The 20,331-nt window shown below is 46.8% G+C and overlaps 1 protein-coding gene across 1 annotated transcript in view; it reads right to left on the bottom strand.

Annotated features, from left to right (window-relative positions):
• Positions 1-2,582: 2,582 nt before the first annotated feature.
• Positions 2,583-20,331, bottom strand: part of LOC119385535 (neuroligin-4, X-linked-like) — a 57,129-nt gene continuing 39,380 nt past the window's right edge. The window contains exons 4-5 of the mRNA XM_037652954.2: positions 12,483-12,791; positions 2,583-3,251 (exon numbers count right to left, since the gene is read on the bottom strand). Coding sequence (XP_037508882.2) covers positions 2,619-3,251; positions 12,483-12,674 — 825 coding nt within the window. The 5' untranslated portion in view covers positions 12,675-12,791 and the 3' untranslated portion in view covers positions 2,583-2,618. The remainder of the gene's footprint in view (positions 3,252-12,482; positions 12,792-20,331) is intronic.

Below are 20,331 nucleotides of genomic sequence, written 5' to 3'. Positions count from 1 at the left end.
CGCTGTCTGCGGGTAGCGGGGCCGGTCGCCGTCACTCCGTCGAATCAGGACCAGGGGAGAGCTTAGAGCAAACTCAATGGGTTTATTTACATTTTGACAGTGAGTTGTCGAGATGAAGACAGAAGACCGCTCTGGGCGAGGCGCCGCACGCCCTTTTTGTTGACCCCCGTTCCCTAGGTCCCTAGGTTGGGGATCACTACACAAAACAATGCGGACCAATGGTGATGTGGAAGTTCCTCTAAGGGAAGCACCTTCCTCGGGAAGGGACACGCCCTTCATGTATGTTCACAGAGGCACAACACTGACCCGCACATACACACACACCCTTGCCACTAGTCGCAGCGCCGCCGTAGAACGGGGAGGGGGAGAACGGAAGATGCACGTGCGCATCGACCCCTTTGGTGCCGGCCGCGCGCTGCGTTCCCACGGGAAAGTTTCAGCACGCACTTTCGAGATGTGCCAGGTTCGTGGAATCACTCCGGGGGAGTTAATCCCTTGACCAGCGCCGTCGTCGTCAATCTGTGGGCGCCGTCTCGTGTAGTCGGCCCCTGTCGTCTCCTCCGTCAAGCCGTGGCGAGACAATCCTTTTGGGCGCTGGTCCGGCGGGCGAATGACCCGCTGGTCAAGGCATAGCGTGATCGCTACACCGGGTCCACCGAGAGTTCAGTGACATTTCCGTCGGAAATGATATAAGTAAAATGACACGAGCACATGACAAATTAAAACTACAAAACGATGTCATTCTACCGCGAATGACATCGTATTCGTACCGACCGCGCGTTTGTTGCTTGGTGGATGTCAATGACGAGAACTTGCCGGCGTTGCAGCCAGAATTTGACAAGGTGGTCGAGGCATTTACAGGCAGAGACAGCATCGGAAGTTATTTTAAGATCGCCTTCCTAAACGGCCAAAAACGCATGTACCTCTTGGTACGAATGTACCTCTTGGAGGACACGCGCGACCAAACCGCGGACCCGGGAGGATGTTGAGTCTACCACGGAAAAAGTTCGCGGAAGCGCCGTGCTGCGCACAAGACGAGAGAAGAAGCGGGCGGAAAGCAGGGCTGCTCGTGAGCACGCAGAAACTCACAGGGTCCCTCATGCATTCACTTAAGGCGACTCGAATGCGAAAACCATCTTCTTTTTCTTCTCAGTCGATGTATTGATGCTGCCCCGCCACCCTTCCAAACCTTTCTGCACCTAACGTGGTTTTGCACTGCCTCCAAGATTGGAGTCACCTCAATTGGTTTTGCATTGCCCGTGTGATCGGACCTTTGAGCAAGCTGCGACACCATGTGGTACGTCATATGATCACGTCATCACGTGATCAAGATTTTTTGCATCACTCGTCCCCGACGCCGCGGGACGCGGACAGTGAAATTTCACGTTTGATGGGGCATCTAAGGCTTTGGCCTTAATAAAGGAAAAAAAGAAGTGTTCGATCAGGGCAACGCGGGTGCCAGTCTCTTCTCTGTCTGTACATAACCCATGCAAAGTGTCGCATAAGTTTACCTGCTGTGACAGCTTCGCACGGAATGTGTCGCGCAGCTACGCCTGATGTCTCGCGTTCGATGTCTGGCCACGGCGGCCGCATTTTGATAGGGGCTAAATGCAAAGAACACCCGTCCGCTTAGATCCTCATAAATTTTCAGTGTCCATTAGCGCTGTTCTGTGGTTTCACCTGTGACGCACACCCACATACAACGGGCCTTGGTATGCGGGTATGCGCCACATATGCGCCAAATGAAGTGTAGCATAGTCGCTAAATACGCTGCCTTACAAAACGTAGCGTGGATATTAAGCTACAAAAATACGGCACGGCTGTCACCTGCCATGTTTCGCTCAAGGGACCACACAGCGAGACACCTGGGGCTCTCGCCTTAATGTGAATATGAGATCACCAGAAGAGGAAAACATGGAAGAGTCCATACTTGGTGAACTGAATCATGGAAAGGCAAGAGATAATTAAGTCAGCGGAATTATAGCCGGCGTTATCTTTAGTTCCTAAATGAAGTGCCCTAATTATAGAATAAACAGAAATGGCAGTAGATTAGAATACGACTTCCCATCAGAGGGGAAGGAAACTACGACCTCCGCATACATGTGCCTTGCACTACAATAGTACCACAGCGGCCGCTGCTTTCCCGCCCATATCCTTGGGAAGTTATGCGCGAGCAATATCCTGGCAGTGTAATACTCGCGACCGTGGTGAAGAATGGCAAGCATTTTCTTGTGCTCAATGGCGCCGCGTAATACTTCAGCAGGCAGCTGACCAACCAACCCTCGCAATGCATCAAACCTGCCGGAGTTGAGACACTGACTATGGGAGTCTCAGTTCTGTGGAACAAAAACAGGCCCCTCAAGAAATTCACATATTCAATAATATAATCAGAACAGTCTCAAATTGCCACCCGTCTAAAAAAACATTATATCTGCAAAAGAATGCAACAATACTGCGGCGAAACAGCGCAAACGACGAGACAAGTGAAAGAGCCAGCAAAAAAAAAGGGCTGGAACGAACAGGACCATATATTTGTCCTGTCTGTTCGTTCACCTGTCCCGACGGTCGCGCTGTTTCGCGACAATGTCCGCAAATCAACAAGCCCAGCTAAGAACTCTTCAGAATACTTGCCCTTTGGACAGAAAGTTCGCAATGTCAGCCATCTCAAGTGGGACGTCATTGACGCTATCGCCTTTCGTGACGTAGTGATAGAGCGTGCCGTTCCTCGCCGACACGGCAGCTGCCATCTTCTTCGACGGACACGTCGTCAACAACTGAACGATGGTTTGGGCCATGTCATTTGGCGCCACAACTTTCAACGCAGCTTCGCGGCTCGCCGCGTCCAACCCGTTCGCGTCGTTCGTTAAGAAGTACCGCAAGCTGTCGAATACATCCGAAGCCTGCAGATTCGTGGAGTTGCTAAACTCCTTGGCCGAAGGAATGATGACGTCATCGTAAAGCCGCTTTCCCTCGCTGACGTCACTTCCGAGCAAGATCTCGACGCCCTCGAAGTAGGCCGTCTCCTGTAGACTCGACAATGCCTCGCCATTCAGGGCACTGGGGACGAAGCGAATGGGCGGACCCACGTTTAGCGACGCCTCCAGAAGCAGCTCTTGAGCCACAGAGCGGAGGCAGTCGGCTTGGTCGGCGATTCTGGGTTGGTAACAGCTGAGATCTCGTGACATTTGCGCCAGGTACGCTCTGCCGATCTCCGGCGTGTTCCGAGGGAGAGGCGCTGTCGGACATGGACCCTGCATTTCAATGTCGGTGCTCGTTATTTGATTCCTTGTGTTTTTAATGTAAATATTTCTTTGACAACACTACCCCTCCCCTTTCTGCATACCAGAAGCATGGGGCGAGAGCAGGAAAGGGAATTGTTAAAGCTGTTCTGCATAAAGAATAGAAGGCATGCTTGAGTCAGCGATAGTGAGTTTTCCTTTATTCTACACTGATAAAATATTTGACACGACCGATGAGCATAGCAGAGAAAACCATGTCACCACGTTAGAGCTGCCGGTCTAATACGCACGCGTGAAAAGAATATGTATGTTCGCTCTTGTGACGCCTTGGTTTCATTAACATTTTCAGGGTAAAAGGCTTCCATGCACGTCATCGCTTGTATGTTTAGAAAACGCGCCTTTTTCGACCAGTTTTCTTGCTTTGCATGTGCTGCCACCATAAGTCGGCAAAAAGAAAACTGGAGATCACTCATACTCACTCTAAAAATACATTTTGCGCTTAGGTCTCACTCCGACTCAGACTCACCGAAATTTCCCTCAACTGGACTCACTCGGACTCACCAAAATATTACTCACCCGGACTCCCTCAGACTCACGGCTCTATCTGAGTCTGAATCAGTCTGAGTGAGTCGACTCAAGAGTCCGTTAGCGCATAATTAGCTTTTTCAACAATGGTGTCAATGCTCTTTAACACCGACGTCTCACATAATGGGTGCTCCACGTTGTGCCTTGTGATCTCGTACTTTCAAATACGAGGTATGTGTGGCTGCGCAGCAGTGTGTACATGACTTCACATGAGCTATTTCTATCAAAAATTTCCCTTGTGCGAGTTTACGGAAGGCGGGGGGGGGGGGGGGGGATTTCAACGCACCTTTCACCCTCCGTAACTCAAGCCTCTGATGAATCAATATTGAGGTGGCATATGATTGCTAGTACACTGAGGTATGTGTGAGTAGACGTGAGTATAAACGTGAGCCGGCATAAGGTTGACAGCAATGCTGAAGTTGAGCGGATAGGACAGTTGGTCGGGAAAAAAAGTGGAGCTCACCCATACTGACTGAAGAAATATTTACCGCTTAGGGGCTCACTGGGACTCAGACTCTCCAAAATTTTGCTGAATTCGACTTACTCCGACTCAGACTCACTAAATTCTTTTCCTAACCGGACTCACTCGGAGTCAAACTCACCAAACTATTACTCACCCGAAATCGCTCAGACTTATACTCACAGCTTGATTTGATTCTGAATGAGTCATAATCAGTAGACTGCTGCGTGAGTTTGCCGACCTGTGGCTGCCACATTGCGGGAATACATGTAATTTTTTTCTTGCGCCGATGTATCTCCGTTTTTTTCTATGCTTTACTACAGCGGCGGGCCGGCTAGTTTTCTTCCTTAGGCCAGTGTCGCCAACCAATTTTCGGAAAATACCCTAAGTCGCCGTCAAAATTACCGCACTGCACCCTACATAGCGCTTTTTATTACCCTACAGTTTACCCTACGCCTAAAAATAGCGCGGTGTAACAATACCGTAAAATGCCGAGCAAGCGCCCCCCCCCCCCCCTACGGTGAAGGATAATCTAACCAGATTTGGAGGGGGGGGGGGCGCTTGCTCGGACCTGGACCGAAATTCAAGGTGGCGGCGGGAGAGCCGCTAAAAACAAAAAAAATGCCCATCCATATCTCTAATGAAATTCTTCATTTATTTACTGTTTTTATTCCCCCTCGTCACTGTCCAACTCGTCAAACGACTCCTCAGAGTCGGACGCAAAGGTTAAGTCCGCACACTCGGCCTAGAGAGACCTGCGGCCTTCTGGTAGTACATCGCCGACACTGGAGAGCCTGGCGTGCAGCGCAGCATCCTCCAATATACGACCGGCCACATAACAACGGAATTTCATAGACAACAATAGATACGGAGAAAACTATTATTTAATCTCCAACCAAAGTTACGAAAACACGTAAAAACTCGACGTCCAGGTGGCAAGAAGGGGCAGGCACTTGGAGTTCGTTTACAGGAGGCCGACGCACACCGGCCGATACCTTCAATATGATTCGTCCCATCCCTCCACTCACAAGGCCTCCGTTGTCACCACTTTACTTCAGAGAGCCAAAAAGATATGCTCCACTGACACGGAACGCCGGAAAGAAGAGGCCCGCGTAATTGCGTACCTCACAAAAAACGGATATCCGAAAAATTTCATCGGACCCGTCGCCCGCCGCGCAGAGCAAAAGAGGTTACGCAACTCCCAGCCAGCATTGACGGACAGCTCTCCAAAACGCGTGTCGGTCCCATACGTCCAGGAAGCCAGCGAGGCGTTGGCCCGGATTTTCAGAAAAGAAGGTGTGCACATCGCGCACGTGCCTTCGTGTACGCTGGGCCGCTTCCTTCCCCGCCGGAAAGACAGACCAACAAAGCACAGGGCGCCCGGCGTCGTATACAAAATACCGTGCGCCGAGTGCCCCTCATCGTACATCGGCGAGACCAAAAGCCTTCCAGAACGAATTATACAACACGTCAACGACGTCCGGAAATTCAACAAAGAGCGCAGCGCCGTCGCCGAACACGCCGAGACCTTTGACCACAAGATAGACTTCAACGGAACGGCCATCCTTGAAAGTGAAACCAAGTTGAGGAGGAGATTACTATTGGAGTCGTGGCACATTCAGCGAACCACTCAAAACATCAACCGTTCCCTCGGAACCCTTCCCCCGGTGTATGCGCATCGGCTTCGCTCCGCGGTAATGCGTGGGGTCATTGACCGCCGCGAGAGTGCCTTCAAGAGGCCGCTAAAGTCGCCGCAGTCCCCCCTGAGGAAGGAATCAAGCCGATTACGACAAGCTGTGTTCTTACGTGTTTTCGTAACTTTGGTTGGAGATTAAATAATAGTTTTCTCAGTTTATTTACCCAACCAGACAGACTTTTGTCTAATGTTTATTTCAACATTAGATACGCATTCAGTGGATACCATTGTTGGGGTTCTCTTTAAACAAGCAATGCTCGTCTTGAAAACCAAAGTGGCAGCAGGTGAGGAGGAGGACGGGGGGGGGGGGGGCGCTTGCTCGGCATCTTACGGTAATAAATTACAGACTATACTTCACTGTACGACATGCAGACGGGGGGGTGGCGTTGAAGTCTGCAGCGACTTCAGCTGTTTGAAAATTAGTTTCGACGATAGACTAAACGACTAAACAAAATGAAAGGCAGCAGATGGGAAGAGAAAGCGCTCCGGTGTTCGTATGGGAAGAGCGTCCACTCACAGTTGAGGAGAATCATCAGCAAGTTCACCCTAAGAACAAAAAGAGTACTATGACTCTCTTGGGAGAGTTCTGGCATGCCACGTATATGACTCTCCTTAAAGAGGCACGTCAACTCTCTGTGGGGTCATTATACGACGAGAGTCGTGTGTCCCACAAGAGTGTTAACGGGCCTCTTTGAGGAGAGTCATATACGTGGCAAGTCAGCACTACCCGAAAGGAGTCACAGATACTCTTTCTTTTTCTTAGAGTGTGTACGACTGGCAGTGTGAGCGACATGGCAACAAAGAGCAGTAAGTGAAACGTCATAGAGGCGGAAAAAGATGCATTGAATAGCAGCGAAGGAAAGCAAACCGGCCCTGGGTAACTACCGAAAGGGTAAAGACGAAATAAGCATGGACACATTTTACGATAATTCAAGGGCAAGCGCTCTGCTGTTTGAAGCGACGTATTGTATTGATCCCCCTGCCCTCGAAAAATTTCTGCACCTAGCGTCGTTTTTGCATTGCCTCTGTGACCGGAGACATTGTTAGCTTTCTGCACCTCACGTGCCTCCGGGATCGGCCCACCTATGACCAAGAGACGATGTCATGTTATGATGTCATCATTTGACGTCACGTTGTGATGTCACAGTAGCATCACTCTGACTTCATGATGACGTCGCAAGTTCTGGTGATCTGTGACGTCGTTATACCATGATGATTTAAATGTAAACATTTCGACAGAAGTCTGTCTGGCTGGGTGGAAGAATTAAGAAGTTGAAATACCTCCAGCCACAAATTCTTGGAGGAAACCCGACGTTTCGAGACCGGCTTGGTCTCTTCTTCAGGGGTGACTGTGCTGATCAGGGAGGCTTCGTCGCAAATTGTTTTTGGCTCCGCCTTTCTCTTTCCCTCACGTTCCGGAGGCCGTGCACGTAGATCGGAGGCATTGTTCCGAGGGACCGGTTCACATTCGCAGGTGTGTTCTGGATGTGCCACAACTCGAGTAAGAGCCTCCTTCCCAGATTCCTTTCCGTTTCTATGATGGAAGCGCCCTCGAAGTCAATTTTGTGGTCGTGCTTCTCGCAATGCTCTGCAAGGGCACTGCGTTGTATTTCCATCTTCTGCAGAGCATTGCGAGAAGCACGACCCCAAAATTGACTTCGAGGGTGCTTCCATCATAGAAACGGAAAGGAATCTGGGAAGGAGGCTCTTACTCGAGTCGTGGCACATCCAGAACACACCTGCGAATGTGAACCGGTCCCTCGGAACAATGCCTCCAATCTACGTGCACGGCCTCCGGAACGTGAGGGAAAGAGAAAGGCGGAGCCAAAAACAAGCTGCGACGAAGCCCCCTTATCAGCACAGTCACCCCTGAAGACGAGACCAAGCCGGTCTCGAAACGTCGGGTTTCCTCCAAGAATTTGTGGCTGGAGGTATTTCAACTTCTTAATACCATGATGATGTGTTTCATCACTGACGCTGACGCCGACGGTTACTTTTGGTGTTTGATGAGGCATCTAAGGATTTCGCCTATCGCCTTAAAGGGGTGGTGCCACCATGTTTGTGGCTTGCGCGTTCTTTGCTGTAAGTGTTTCCTATAGCTCCAGGAAGCAAGATGCACGCACCAAGATTCATGTATTGTCGCTAAATAATTTAATATCGCCTTTTGATGTGGACAACTTTCGGTTTCGGTTTCTTGGCGCCGAGGTTGGGCAGTGACGTAGAAGTGTAGGAGGCTTGGTCACGTGACCACACAAGGCTGTGACGCACTTAGCCGGGAAGCGATCGAAACTCGGCGAGTGATGTAGCAACCGATGCTTTGCCGGTACTATAGTGTACTAGAATATATTCTAGTTCACTAGAGCCGGTACGTACGTTGCGGAGGTCCGGAGGTCACTCAAGTCGCTACAGCGGATCTGGTGTGACGTCACTACAACTTTCGTTGCCTTTCCTATACAGCTACGTCAGAGTTGGCGCGCTACCGATGGGTTTCGATCGGGAGAATGGGCATTTAGGTACACTTTGGAAGTGAATTTAAATATATTCTAAACGTTTCCTGTGTCCAACCCTTCGTGTGGAGTGTCCTTGCATACGGAGGAAACCCACAACAGGCTTGTTATAGCCTCGAAATTTGATGGCACCACTCCTTTAAGAAGTGGAACCGACTGCACTTGCGAAATTTAAAAATCCCTCCATGCAACGAATGAATGGGAGACGAAGGAGAGGGAAAAAACCATCCATGACAAAAAACAACAAGGCTTTCACAGGGATGTGTGGCGTATTATCTTCGTCTCTTCCTTATGCTGGTGACATATGTGCATTAAGACAGTTCCAATTTTGTTTAAAGAAATGTTTAGTTTTCGGATCTCTTTAGGAACGTAACCCTCCGATATGTCGCGCGGATCGTCCACATTTTTTCGTTGATCGATCACTAGCAAAAAGTGCAAAATACCCTACGTCTTATAAGATAATTGTATTACCGGCCTACAACCCCACGCTGGCTGAAATATTCCGAAGATACCCTACAATAGGGTAATTACCCTCGAGTTCGCAACACTGCCTTCGGCTGGTTCCCGCTTGTTGCGCCCGCAAGACTGATGGCTTTCTGGTTTAGAATCTTTCGAAAGGTGACCAATTTTTTACCTTTCGTTCATTGCTCACCGGTACGCAATTACGCCTGTTTCCGTGCAGGCGCCGACTGCCACAAATGATGCCGCTGTGGTAGCGTTTCTTGTTTCGGGCACTAACAAAAACAGCTTCAGTCTCTTTGGCGATGAGACGAATGATTATTATAGGCTTCGGATTTGTTTTTGCTTTCCGGACGCGCTCATAACTAAGTTTAATTCAGTGCCCTCAGCCGCGCAGTTTGCTTGAGCTATGACAAAGCGCACTGGTTTCTCTGCTGCAAGTGAGTCTAGCGGCGACTCCTGCGAATCGCTGCTCGAATGCCGAATCAGAATCTGATGCAGTAAATGTAAGCCCGTCATACGAGGAGTTATTTGCGAGTTAAGACTCAGATGTTGATGAGCGACGATATCTCAAAAGCGTGCGCGGCGAGACGATGCTGACTGGATCAAAAGTGACTTCTCTCCCTCCGTGTTTCCACTTGACGCCACTTCGTGCACTTAATGTTGTACGTCTGTGAACTACACAGACGTTTATTGCAATGCATAATTTTTGAACGGTCGTATAGTTTTTTTTTAATTTATCTTGCTGTTACTCATGAATAAACCATGTGTATTTATGTAACAACACAAACGATTTTTTTGTCAATTTATGGTCACCCTAGAAAAATTACAATTTTTTCTGAAAAAAATTCGACCAAAGAATCTAAATCAGCGACAAGAAAATCGACTCAGCCGGGTCGCATTTGGCGAAAAAATTCTAATCTGAAAGCGTTAAACAGCTTAGAGCAGCTTATAAGCTCGTGTCTTGTTCTTGCTGAGATTTAAGCTTTTGTCACCACTAAAGGTATTGTGCCACAAATTTACCCATCATCATGTATAGAGCAGTAGCCTGAACGCGAAGTTATTACCAGTCTTGGAACCCACAAAGGATATACAGACAACATCTTTAAATACGAGCGCCTTGATCTACCCGCGCTGGTGTAGTGGTTATGGCGCTCGACTGCTGACCGGAAGGTCGCGGTACCAAATCCCGGCCGCGGCGGCTGCATTTTCGATGGAGGCGAAAATGTTTGAGGCCCGTGTACTTAGATTTAGGTGCACGTTAAAGAACCCCAGGAGGTCGAAATTTTTGCGGAGCCCTCCACTACGGCTTCTCTCATAATCACATCGTGGTTCTGGGACGTTAAACCCCACATATTATTATTATTGATATGCGCAAGAACACTATAGTGCAATTTGTTTTCGCTTACTGCAACCGATGTAAGTGCTGTGATACGCAACGTTTGACACTGTAACAAGCTCAGAATATTCGCACACTTGCATCTGTCAGAGGGCATTGAAGGTTAAAGATAAATGGTATCTTCAAGGACAATGTTGATAGCGATAATCGTTTTGCTTTGTAGCTCTACTTTTAGGTATGGGCTAATATGCTTTAAGGTGATTGGTCACCGACACATTGATAAAGGATCAGCTGTCATTCTGCGTCTGGCATTTTCGGGTCAGCATCTGTGCGACCAAGACGTACTGCGGACTAGGGACTTGCCTAATCTTGCAGGCAAAGTGTCGCATATATACTAGCAAGGCTCAGGCTGTGATTTAATGGTTCAATTTTTGTTCTAATCGCTTAGACTTGCCTTTATCGAAAAGTTTTACATAGGCTATTTTTAGGCAGTAGAGAGCTTCAAAAAATTTCCTGTGGCAGATAGCATAACTGTACTCTTTGAGCCCGACCAGTTGACACGGTGACACGAGTTGCTCAGGAATATGACATACCTAATTTACCAGCTAAGTAAAACCAACTAATAGCAGATAAGGTCATTGCTTTATTAACATATTGAAAGTTTCAAATTCTAAGCAGAAAGTTCGCAAGGCTGACTCAATTGAAGTGAAATATGACCTAGCAATGGGATTTGGATACATTCGCCATCAAACTCGCGATAAAAAAATGCACTCTGGTACCAGATGGTTTTTAACAAAACATTATTTTGTGCAGTGAAACAAAATATTAGCTACAACGCGCATTTAGTTCGTGGAATATGAATATCTCGAAAATGTTGTCCCCCTGAAAACTGCTTTTAAAGTGCATACGCCTTGCGAATTCATGGGCTGCAAGTCAAATTGCAATACGTTAGGTAATCATAAGAAATATAATTAGTGAACTATTATTCAATAGCCGATTAACTATTTGATTTTTTGCACAAGTGGTGTCAGCCACTGGGAGTAATTCAGCTTAACCACTACAACAGTGCAATCTGCCCCAAGCAATTTTTCAAAAACGGCATCCTCTAAAACGCCCAATACAGGGATCTATCACGAATGTCTAGGAGCTCTCGGACTCGTGACCAAACCTGCTGTTCTTACCGAAACGACAACAAATCTCTTTCAGGAGCGCGTAAAAAAGGACGATTATCCTACGCTACTGTGCTCAAGGTTCGCAGCTCCATCAGATGACCATGTTGGACGGATAGCAGTACACGGTTATTACTTGCTCGAACTGTAACTGTCATCCGCTTTCGTGCTCGACTTCATTGAATTTATTTCGGACTTTTAACTTTTTTCGATGACTACTACGCGAGCAACTGTGAGCACTTTCCGTAATTTGTGGCCATGTTCCTTGAGCAGGAACTGAAAGCATATATTATACAGCTAATAAGCTGTGGAACATAACGTGCAAATAATTAAAAAAATAATATACCAACACGTAGGATGCATAATGCAAAGGCAGCAAACGTGTCGTATCGGTGTCCAGTTATTAACCAGAGATTCTTGAATTTGTGAACCTAACACAAAATCGAAAACGGAACACTTTCCGTGGGAGCAACATATCGCGTTCCGCTTATGACACGACGGCACGTTCAATTCAAGCAACGACAGCGATATTCCGACGCGCGCCATTAAAAAAAAAAGGAAATAGACTATCTACCTTGTTTAGGATGCGCGTTAAAAAAAACGCAAGCGGTCAATATGCCGATACCCGAATTCACATGAATCACTGTACAGCTTAACAACGCAAAGTGTTAAAATTTATTCAATGACAGAAAAACGAGAGCACACGCATACACACACACACACACAACATATATATATATATATATATATATATATATATATATATATATATATATATATATATATATATATATATATATATATATATATATATATATGTGGCAGCTAATACAAGAGTTAGACAGACGCATGCGTTGATTGTCGTGTTTTCTAGGCTTCACTTCGAATAAACAGCTGAACTTTTCTGCTTCCTACTATTTCTTTATCGAGTCTTCGTTCTTTTCTTACGCTAATCTGTATCTCTCATCATGTGCCTGGCGTCTTATCTTGGAAATTTCAGGAATGATTTATTACATCACAGCATTCACCTGTAGAAACGCTCTCCTGAAGAGGGTGTCGTTCGCTGAACTCGACGACATGAGCAACAGAGAGAGAACGTAGGCCCCGGAGCCCAAGCCGAACGCAGCCATGTTGTCGGTGTCCACGTTCAGAGCGCCGGCGTTCTTATCGACCCACGACATGGCCAGCAACACGTCCTGTAAGGCCACGTTGCCGAGCATTCCCCGCACCCCGACGTCGAGGAAGCCGAACACCCCGAGCCTGTGGTTGGGTGCCACGACCACCCCGTTGATGTCGGCAGCCAGTTCGGCCCACTTCACCGCACCGTCTGACGCAGTCTGAAATGAAATGAGAACCTACTTCGTTTGCATTAATTTATTTACTTAATCGTATTTATTTATTTATTTATTTATTTATTTATTTATTTATTTTTATTTATTTATTCAGTGTTCTAATCAACTGCCATCCGTTTACAAAAGTTGCACGAAAATCCGCAGCAGTTATCGGCGACTTCAGTACGAAAATCTGCATAAGGCACGCTGGGGAACATGCTATTCGCAACTATGGCATGGGGGAACAGTAGATGTGACGTGTTACTAAGGTAGAAACTTATTCATTCGCAGTAATGTTACTGCGCAGAAACTCCGGGTAGCTGGAGGTTCTTGAATGACGGGGGGTAGGGAGGGGGGGCAGTCCTGGGCTCCACTTGCGGCTTCCGCTCTGCGGGCCAGGTCAATCAGTCTCAGCTGATCGTCCAGGCTCTCGCTCGCCAGACATGCCCCCGCCTGACATCCCCATAAGATGCGATAAAGTGTGGCTTTGACTGAACACCATCGGCAGCGAGAAGAATAAGCCGAAGGATGAATCTTGCTGAGAGTATGCAAATTAGCATACGTGCCAGTTTAGATTTGCCTCTAACTAACCGCTTCCGCTTTGTTTAGTGTTCGCTGGGGTGGGGATTATGTTCGCCTAAGTCCTCTCAAGTGGTTGAGTGTGGCCGAATGGTGACACCGGACGGGGACGGCTACCTCGGAGGCTGAGTTAGATGGTGCTCGACTCCTATAGCCTCGAGAAACATCAGCCGCCTCGTTTCCCTCCAGCCCCATGTGAACAGAACAACAGAAAGTTGAGCTAGTTTGTAGGGATTCATCACAAACGGAAGTATGGCTTGCAGACACAAACACACAGGAAAACCAGACATCGGAGATGCCTGCATTGTCTCGTTCATTTCTCTTGTGTCTGTGTTTGCACGCCTCACGTTTTTTCATGATTTTCTTCAAATATGGCAGATATATATCGGCATCCATTGACGAATACCCTCTACTGGAAGCTCAGTGGGACTAGGAAACAGTGAATATATTACATTGCTTACTGTGCCGACGCCAGCATTTCTTTCAGGATACGGAAGTGTGGATATAGAAGTAATAAAAGATCTCGTTATTCTCAGGGCTATAATTTAGGTCCTGGGTTACTATCGCCTTGAAGGAAAGAGGAGCGAAATAAGACAACAAGACGCAGGCCTACATAGACACAGTCAAGGTGAAATCAGATCAACATAGACTAAGGCTCTAAAAATATGCTACTTTATTTATCAGCTTTGACAACAATGATTGCACGTGCAGTAGATATGTATGCCCACTTTGGTTTTTTTTGTTGTGCATATACAATTAAAAACGTTTGGCGAGTTGGTTTTGATTCATAGTGATGTACCATTATGTTTAAAAAAAACTCACAGGGTCCCTTATGCATCCGTCTAAAACGACTTCAAGGCGAAAGCCGTCTTCTTGGTTTTCTTCACTCGATGCATTGATGCTCCCCGCCACCCTCCGATAGCTTGCTGCACCTAAAGTGGTTTTGCACTTGCTGCCTCTAGGATCGGAGGTATTGCAAGCTTTCTGCGCCTCACCTCGATTTACACTGCCTCCGTGATCGGCCCACCTTTGCACAAGCGACGATGTCATGTGATCACGTCGGCATGTGACATCATGCCACATGACGTCACAAATTTTGGCGATGTGTGACGTCAAGATGACGTCATATATTGACGTCATCACGTGATGATTTGTTTTATCACTTGGGTTGACGCTGCCGACGGCCAATTTTCTCGTTTCATGAGGCATCTAAGGCTTTTGCCTCAATTAATCTTGCCCTTGCGCACTCGGGACACCATGACCTTCGATCGTTGTGACATGACAAATGTCAGAATTGCGGCGCAACCCATGCCCTTCTCAAATGTTAATCGGATAGGAGTACGCGCAACGAATCTCTCTATATTGCTTTAATAAACTACGTTCATTTCGCAGGGATACCAATCATCATGGAAACACTGCGTTGTCAAGCAACACGGGAAGTACTTGTGAATGCCTTAACAATACCGAAGCACCCGCATCGTTTCATTCGTTACCGTGCGCGGGGCCCCGATTTGAAAATTGCGCTTCAACGACACCAAAGCTTGAGTGCACGTGATCTTAGGCGCTCTTCCGTTGTGGGGGCGCTTGTTTCTTATGGTATTTAGGCGGGCGTTTTGAATTGACGCAAAATTGTTCTGAAATAACAACGCTAGCAATAATTATACGATGCGTAAGAGCATTTACGATTCAGTTTCGGGATTACCAGACACAGAGCTACAAGTCAGTCAGTCAGTCAGTCAGTCAATCAATCAATCAATCAATCAATCAATCAATCAATCAATCAATCAATCAATCAATCAGGATTTGTTTTCAGCTTCAAAAACACTCAATGAAGCTTGGTGGGTACAGACAAAAAAGCCGTAGATCAGGCAAATTGCAGTAAAAAAGCAGCAAACAAACCTTTCGCTGTCAGAGGTCCTTTTTTAAGGGTCCCTAAACAGCCTCTGAAAATACAGAAAAACGAGAACGTTCTTCTCTCTTGGCGTTTTTCGTATTTTTCACCCATTTCGAGACGCCAGAACGGTGATTCACGCGATGTCATTAGGGTACGTACTCTCAACTGGCCTCTATACGAGAAATATCAGTTGCGAATTGTCTCCTACCTTGCTTTGCCATACAGTCGCCCACCCGTTCTTCCTTGTCTCGCATGGATATCGTGCGCAATCACTGATTTCACTTCATTTCGTGCGTTTTCGGCTGCGCAAGCGGAGATAGTGTAGCCGACAAGCGCAAAATCCCGATAGGCTCAACGCTTAGTGCTGACATTGTAAGCGTGCTTATGAAGAATAAAGTGTTGAGGAGGAGGTATCACCTGAATGAAGGGTAGTGAAGGTGAGAAAGAAAGCACTCCCTCGTCTTTGAGCTCGGAGTGATTTAGATGCCATTTAAAGCTTGAAATTGCAATTTCTCAAATGGTATTCACCGTATGCTCGCAAGTATTCAAATTTTTAGACTGGACGGAATTTGAAACGATGATCAACAGCTAATGAATGTCACAGAAACGTACTGCTTGTCGATGACTACGCTTGTTCAGCATTGTTGGGGCTGAATTACAACAAATTATCCACGTCTTCAGCTAAAAATTTGCAAGAATATAGGTTGTAGCTTAATATGCGGAAGAAAAAGGTAATGTTCAATAGCCTGGCAAAAGGAGACGAAACTATTCTTGCCGGATAGATTATACAATCGGTGCCCAAGCTCGTCTAACTAGGCCTCACATTCTCAAAAAAAAAAAACATATTCTTTAAAAAGTTAGCACAGCTTGCACAAAGTCGCGCAAGGCTGGGTCGCAGTAGAGCTGGTGGGCACCTAGTTGGTCCTGGCTTGGCTAGGCTTTTACCGTCTCACCTCTCTCTTTCCCACCCCTTGTTATACTAAACAAATCATGACTTCGCTTGCTCTCTTTCTCTTTACCTGTTTTTCTGAGTCTGTTTCTGTGTCTTTCTTCGTTTTCTTTCAGTCATTTTTCTCTTTCTCTTTCTTTATATGTCTTTCTTTCACTCTATCTCTGTAGTAGTTCTCTCGCCTTCTGTCTTTTTCACTCTTTCTTCTCTTTCTTTCTATTTCTTTCTTTCTCTTTCTTTGTCTCTCTCTCTATACTCGTTCTCTGCTCCTCATTTCCGTCCTCCTCACCCCCACTTCCCTTTCCCACTCCCTTGCTATACTGCGATATAGCCGAGTGGTTACGACGCTCGCCTTCGGATCATGGGGACGCGGGTTCGAGTCCCGCCTCGCCAGGAATTTCTCTTTTTATCTTTCTCTCTCTCTCTCTCTGTTTCTCTCTCTACACTCGTTCTCTCGTCCATCAGAGTTATTGCATCCCACGCCGGAAAAATCGGCTCACGCGTCTGGGAGAGAAGCAGAAGAGGAAGAAAAGGAAGACGATGAAAACGAGGACGAAGAGAGCGCGTGCCTGTTCATGATGATAATTTTCTGTCTAGGGGCCACGGCAAACCTCGGCCATAACAGCTCTGCCGTAAAATAGGGGAATACCTGGCCTTGCTAGCCAAATAAACGCTTCGCACGACTTAATAATGTGTCGGGTTTTTTTTTTCTTGTTTTGCATAGTAATAGAGGCACCAAAGGCACATTTGTCCACGCTACGCAAATGTAGATTACTCAAATTCGCGGATGACGTTGAAGGTATAATAAGACTTTTAACATAGACTTTCAACATACTCATTTCGAGGCGCTGCGAATGATTATGAACTGGTACAAACTGGTACACTTTTCCTTATGCTCTGAACCTGAACACGACCGGAAATATAAGCATATACCTGAGCTAAAATACCCAGAATTTTTACTTCAACGAGCCTTTCCACATTATCCCTTCTCTATTCCCATGGATTATTTACAAACTACTACGTCTATTTGCACCTCTTTGTATACATTAATTGCACAGTTTAAGCACTGCGTAATAGGGAATCTGAATGATGTGCCCTAGACTTCTTTACTTGTTTTTTAAATGCGAATGTATTTCTTAGTCGGGCTATGTGAGGCATCCGGCGTTGTCCGCGGCGCCCTCTCCCATAGCAACAGCTGCGGGCGCGCGCGCTTATCTACGCCCCTAGCAACCGGAGAATGTGGTGCGAGAGAGTGTAGGAGAGGGTAGGTGCAGTGCTTCGCCGCTCCTTCTCTCGCCGTTCGCTCTCTCTCCTCACCATGGAGGAAGGAAAAATAAGGAGCGGCCCTGACGTCACATTCGTGAAGCTTCCACATCGCAAACACCCGCATCGCCTCCTAGCGAAGGAGCCTCGAAACATTTCGCGATTTCCGCCGTGTCGTTTGCAAGCGCATGCGCGGCATGCGCGCTTCGCCTTTTTTTTTTTTTTTTTCGCCGTGCAAGCGGCGCCGCGGCGCAGTCGTTTCACGCATGGTGCTCCTTGTGTGTGTTCTTTAGGAAAGCTACGCAATGCTCAGCTGTTGCGTATACCCGGTGCAAATCGTGTGCACTGCGGAAAGTACCGGGTGTCACTTTTCATGTGTACGTACACGTTCGCTTCATTGCTGATCACTAATGCATGGTATTTGCATGCGAAGCTCTCGGATGTGCGCTCTGTTGCCTCTTACTCATTGTGTCAACTCAGAACACACGTGAACTTTTGTTTTTGGCGTCTGATGCGCCGTACATAACATGCACCGAAGGCATCGTACGTTTTTAGAGGCTGTGTCGTTCAACGAAAGGGCAATAAACTTATGTTGTTGTTATCGGACTACGTGATGCATGTATTGTGCGGTGTGCGCTCGCTGCGTGCTTGTTGTGTGCGTACTGGAATTACAAACTTTACATGCACGATCGCGTATACAATACAGCGGTGTCCTCTTTTCGACGCGAAGTTACGTCAACTATAGGTAGGCGTTGCGCCGAATAGCTACTACGCTCACTCCATATACACGAACAAAGAACCGCTAATCCGGCAACAGATCGGGAAATCGGGCTACGAGAAAGGGAACGCCTAACGCCCAGCAGAACGCGTAAGTCACTGCTAGGTGAGTTCGAATACGATGATGCAGGGGCTGAACGTTTTTGATCACGGCACGTAGCGGTATTCTGTACTGTTGCACAAAAACGCTCCACGAAGAATTTCAGCACGCAGCGCTCGGGCCTGCCACGCACGAACAGCCTGGTAAACGTCTGCTTGCAACATTTTACTGCGTGCGAACCGCACAATACGCGCTAAGTTTACGCCAGGACTACAAATCTGCGCAGAAGCTAACCACCGCGGGGCGTCTGCTGTTTTGTTTGCCCCATACCGGTTCACTGAAAAAAATATATCGTGTTTCAACGTCGGAACAGACCGTAAGAAACACAGAGTACGATTTGTTTCCTGAAAAATGGCGGAAGTGGACGTTTAGAGCACAAACTGTGCTGCGTCTTTTACGAAACAGCGGGACTGGACGTAAAGGAGTAGTCGACGTTTCCGTTCCGTCGCTCTTTCCGTAAAACATCAGAAAAACTTATGTCTTCTGTAATTCAAGAACACGCATGTAGTGTGCTTCCGTAATTTGTGTGCATGGCGAACAAACTCTCTGAACTTGGACCATCGACTCCATTCGACAATGATACATTGAACTAGAACAGTTAAGCAACAGCCGTGTGCAGCGCCTTGAGAGAGCTGTCGCGGCGGGTGGCAAACGTACAGTGGCAGCACTGTAGTCGCTGACTACGCTGAGGTGTCCCGCATAGGGTTAGGGTTCCGCCTTAGGAAACTCTAAAGCGGAAAAGTGGGGAAAAAGGACAATTAAATGGCATGAAAACCAAGGAGCTGTACCGTGAAACGCCTTTTTTTTTCCACAGAAAGAAAATTTTTCCTTAGGTATACACAAATAATTAGACAGAATTAAAAAAAAAGATTTATGGCTAACAGGTCAGCGTGTCTGTTGCAAAGGGGACGCTTATAATATCCATCCATACATGCATCCTGAATTTCATCCAACACCATGCACCCCTTGACAATTAAGCGCAACAGATTTGGTGTGAGCAATATGTTTCAGTGATTAGGTATTTTGCACGGAAATGCAACTAGCATACTTACACGAGAGAATTATAGAAAGGGAAAGCTCCAAACATGCCACTCGGGAAAGATGGTACACGCAATTTTAGCCTCTAAATAGCAGCGGATACGTCGTTCAGAAGAGGTAAAACCCGCACTACATCTAGATCTATGGTCTTCGTCGAAGGGCTGCACTTCGCAGACACCTGCAAGATTGAAAACGAACAGGTACTTGTACTGCGTCTACGAGCCCTTAATGACAAAAAAAAAACATACCCGTCCGAGGATCCCCGCATATGTGAATCTCGATTGTGCGTATAATAGTTTACGTTTTTTTTTCTTCATCACACCGTGAGAATGCACGACCCACAGGAGAACAGACAGTGTACGCGTTCTCCTGTTTTCATCCCTTTTATCCGTGCTTGCATGTCTTTACTTCTTTTGTGAGAACGTTCTTAGTATCGCAGGTGCGTTGCGTATTTAGCACACTAATCAACACGCCATCAATGAAACACAGTAACGAAGGCACGCGTGATTAACTTACGTAAGTTAGTACAATAATGAAATACTCTGAACTATAAGGCGAGAACAATATTCTTCTGAAGGCTCGTGCAAATGTTTGTCCTTTTATGTATTAATCAGTCTGCTCGGTGAACATCCAGGAGGAATACACTTCTTCACCGAAGAATTCGTTGGTTGTTGAAATGTTCTCACTACCTGCGACAAGGACATCCATGCTTGAGAACTATTTACCATTCTACCGCTTCCCCTGAATAACCAATAAAGTTTTTCCACCACCATAACTCTTCGCAACAGGCAAAAAGAAAAAAGCGCGCAGATGGCCACACATAATACGCTTGAAAAATTCATCATCGTACCCTAGAAATGCGTAATAAACGGTAAGATGTGTGTTTCTCTTATAATGGTTGTTTTATTCTTACCTGTCCGTTGTGCAGATTTGTAACGACATATCA

Source organism: Rhipicephalus sanguineus, chromosome 3 (assembly GCF_013339695.2).
Source record: "Rhipicephalus sanguineus isolate Rsan-2018 chromosome 3, BIME_Rsan_1.4, whole genome shotgun sequence".
NCBI lineage: Eukaryota > Metazoa > Arthropoda > Arachnida > Ixodida > Ixodidae > Rhipicephalus > Rhipicephalus sanguineus.
This window is presented reverse-complemented; position numbering and strand designations above follow the sequence as displayed.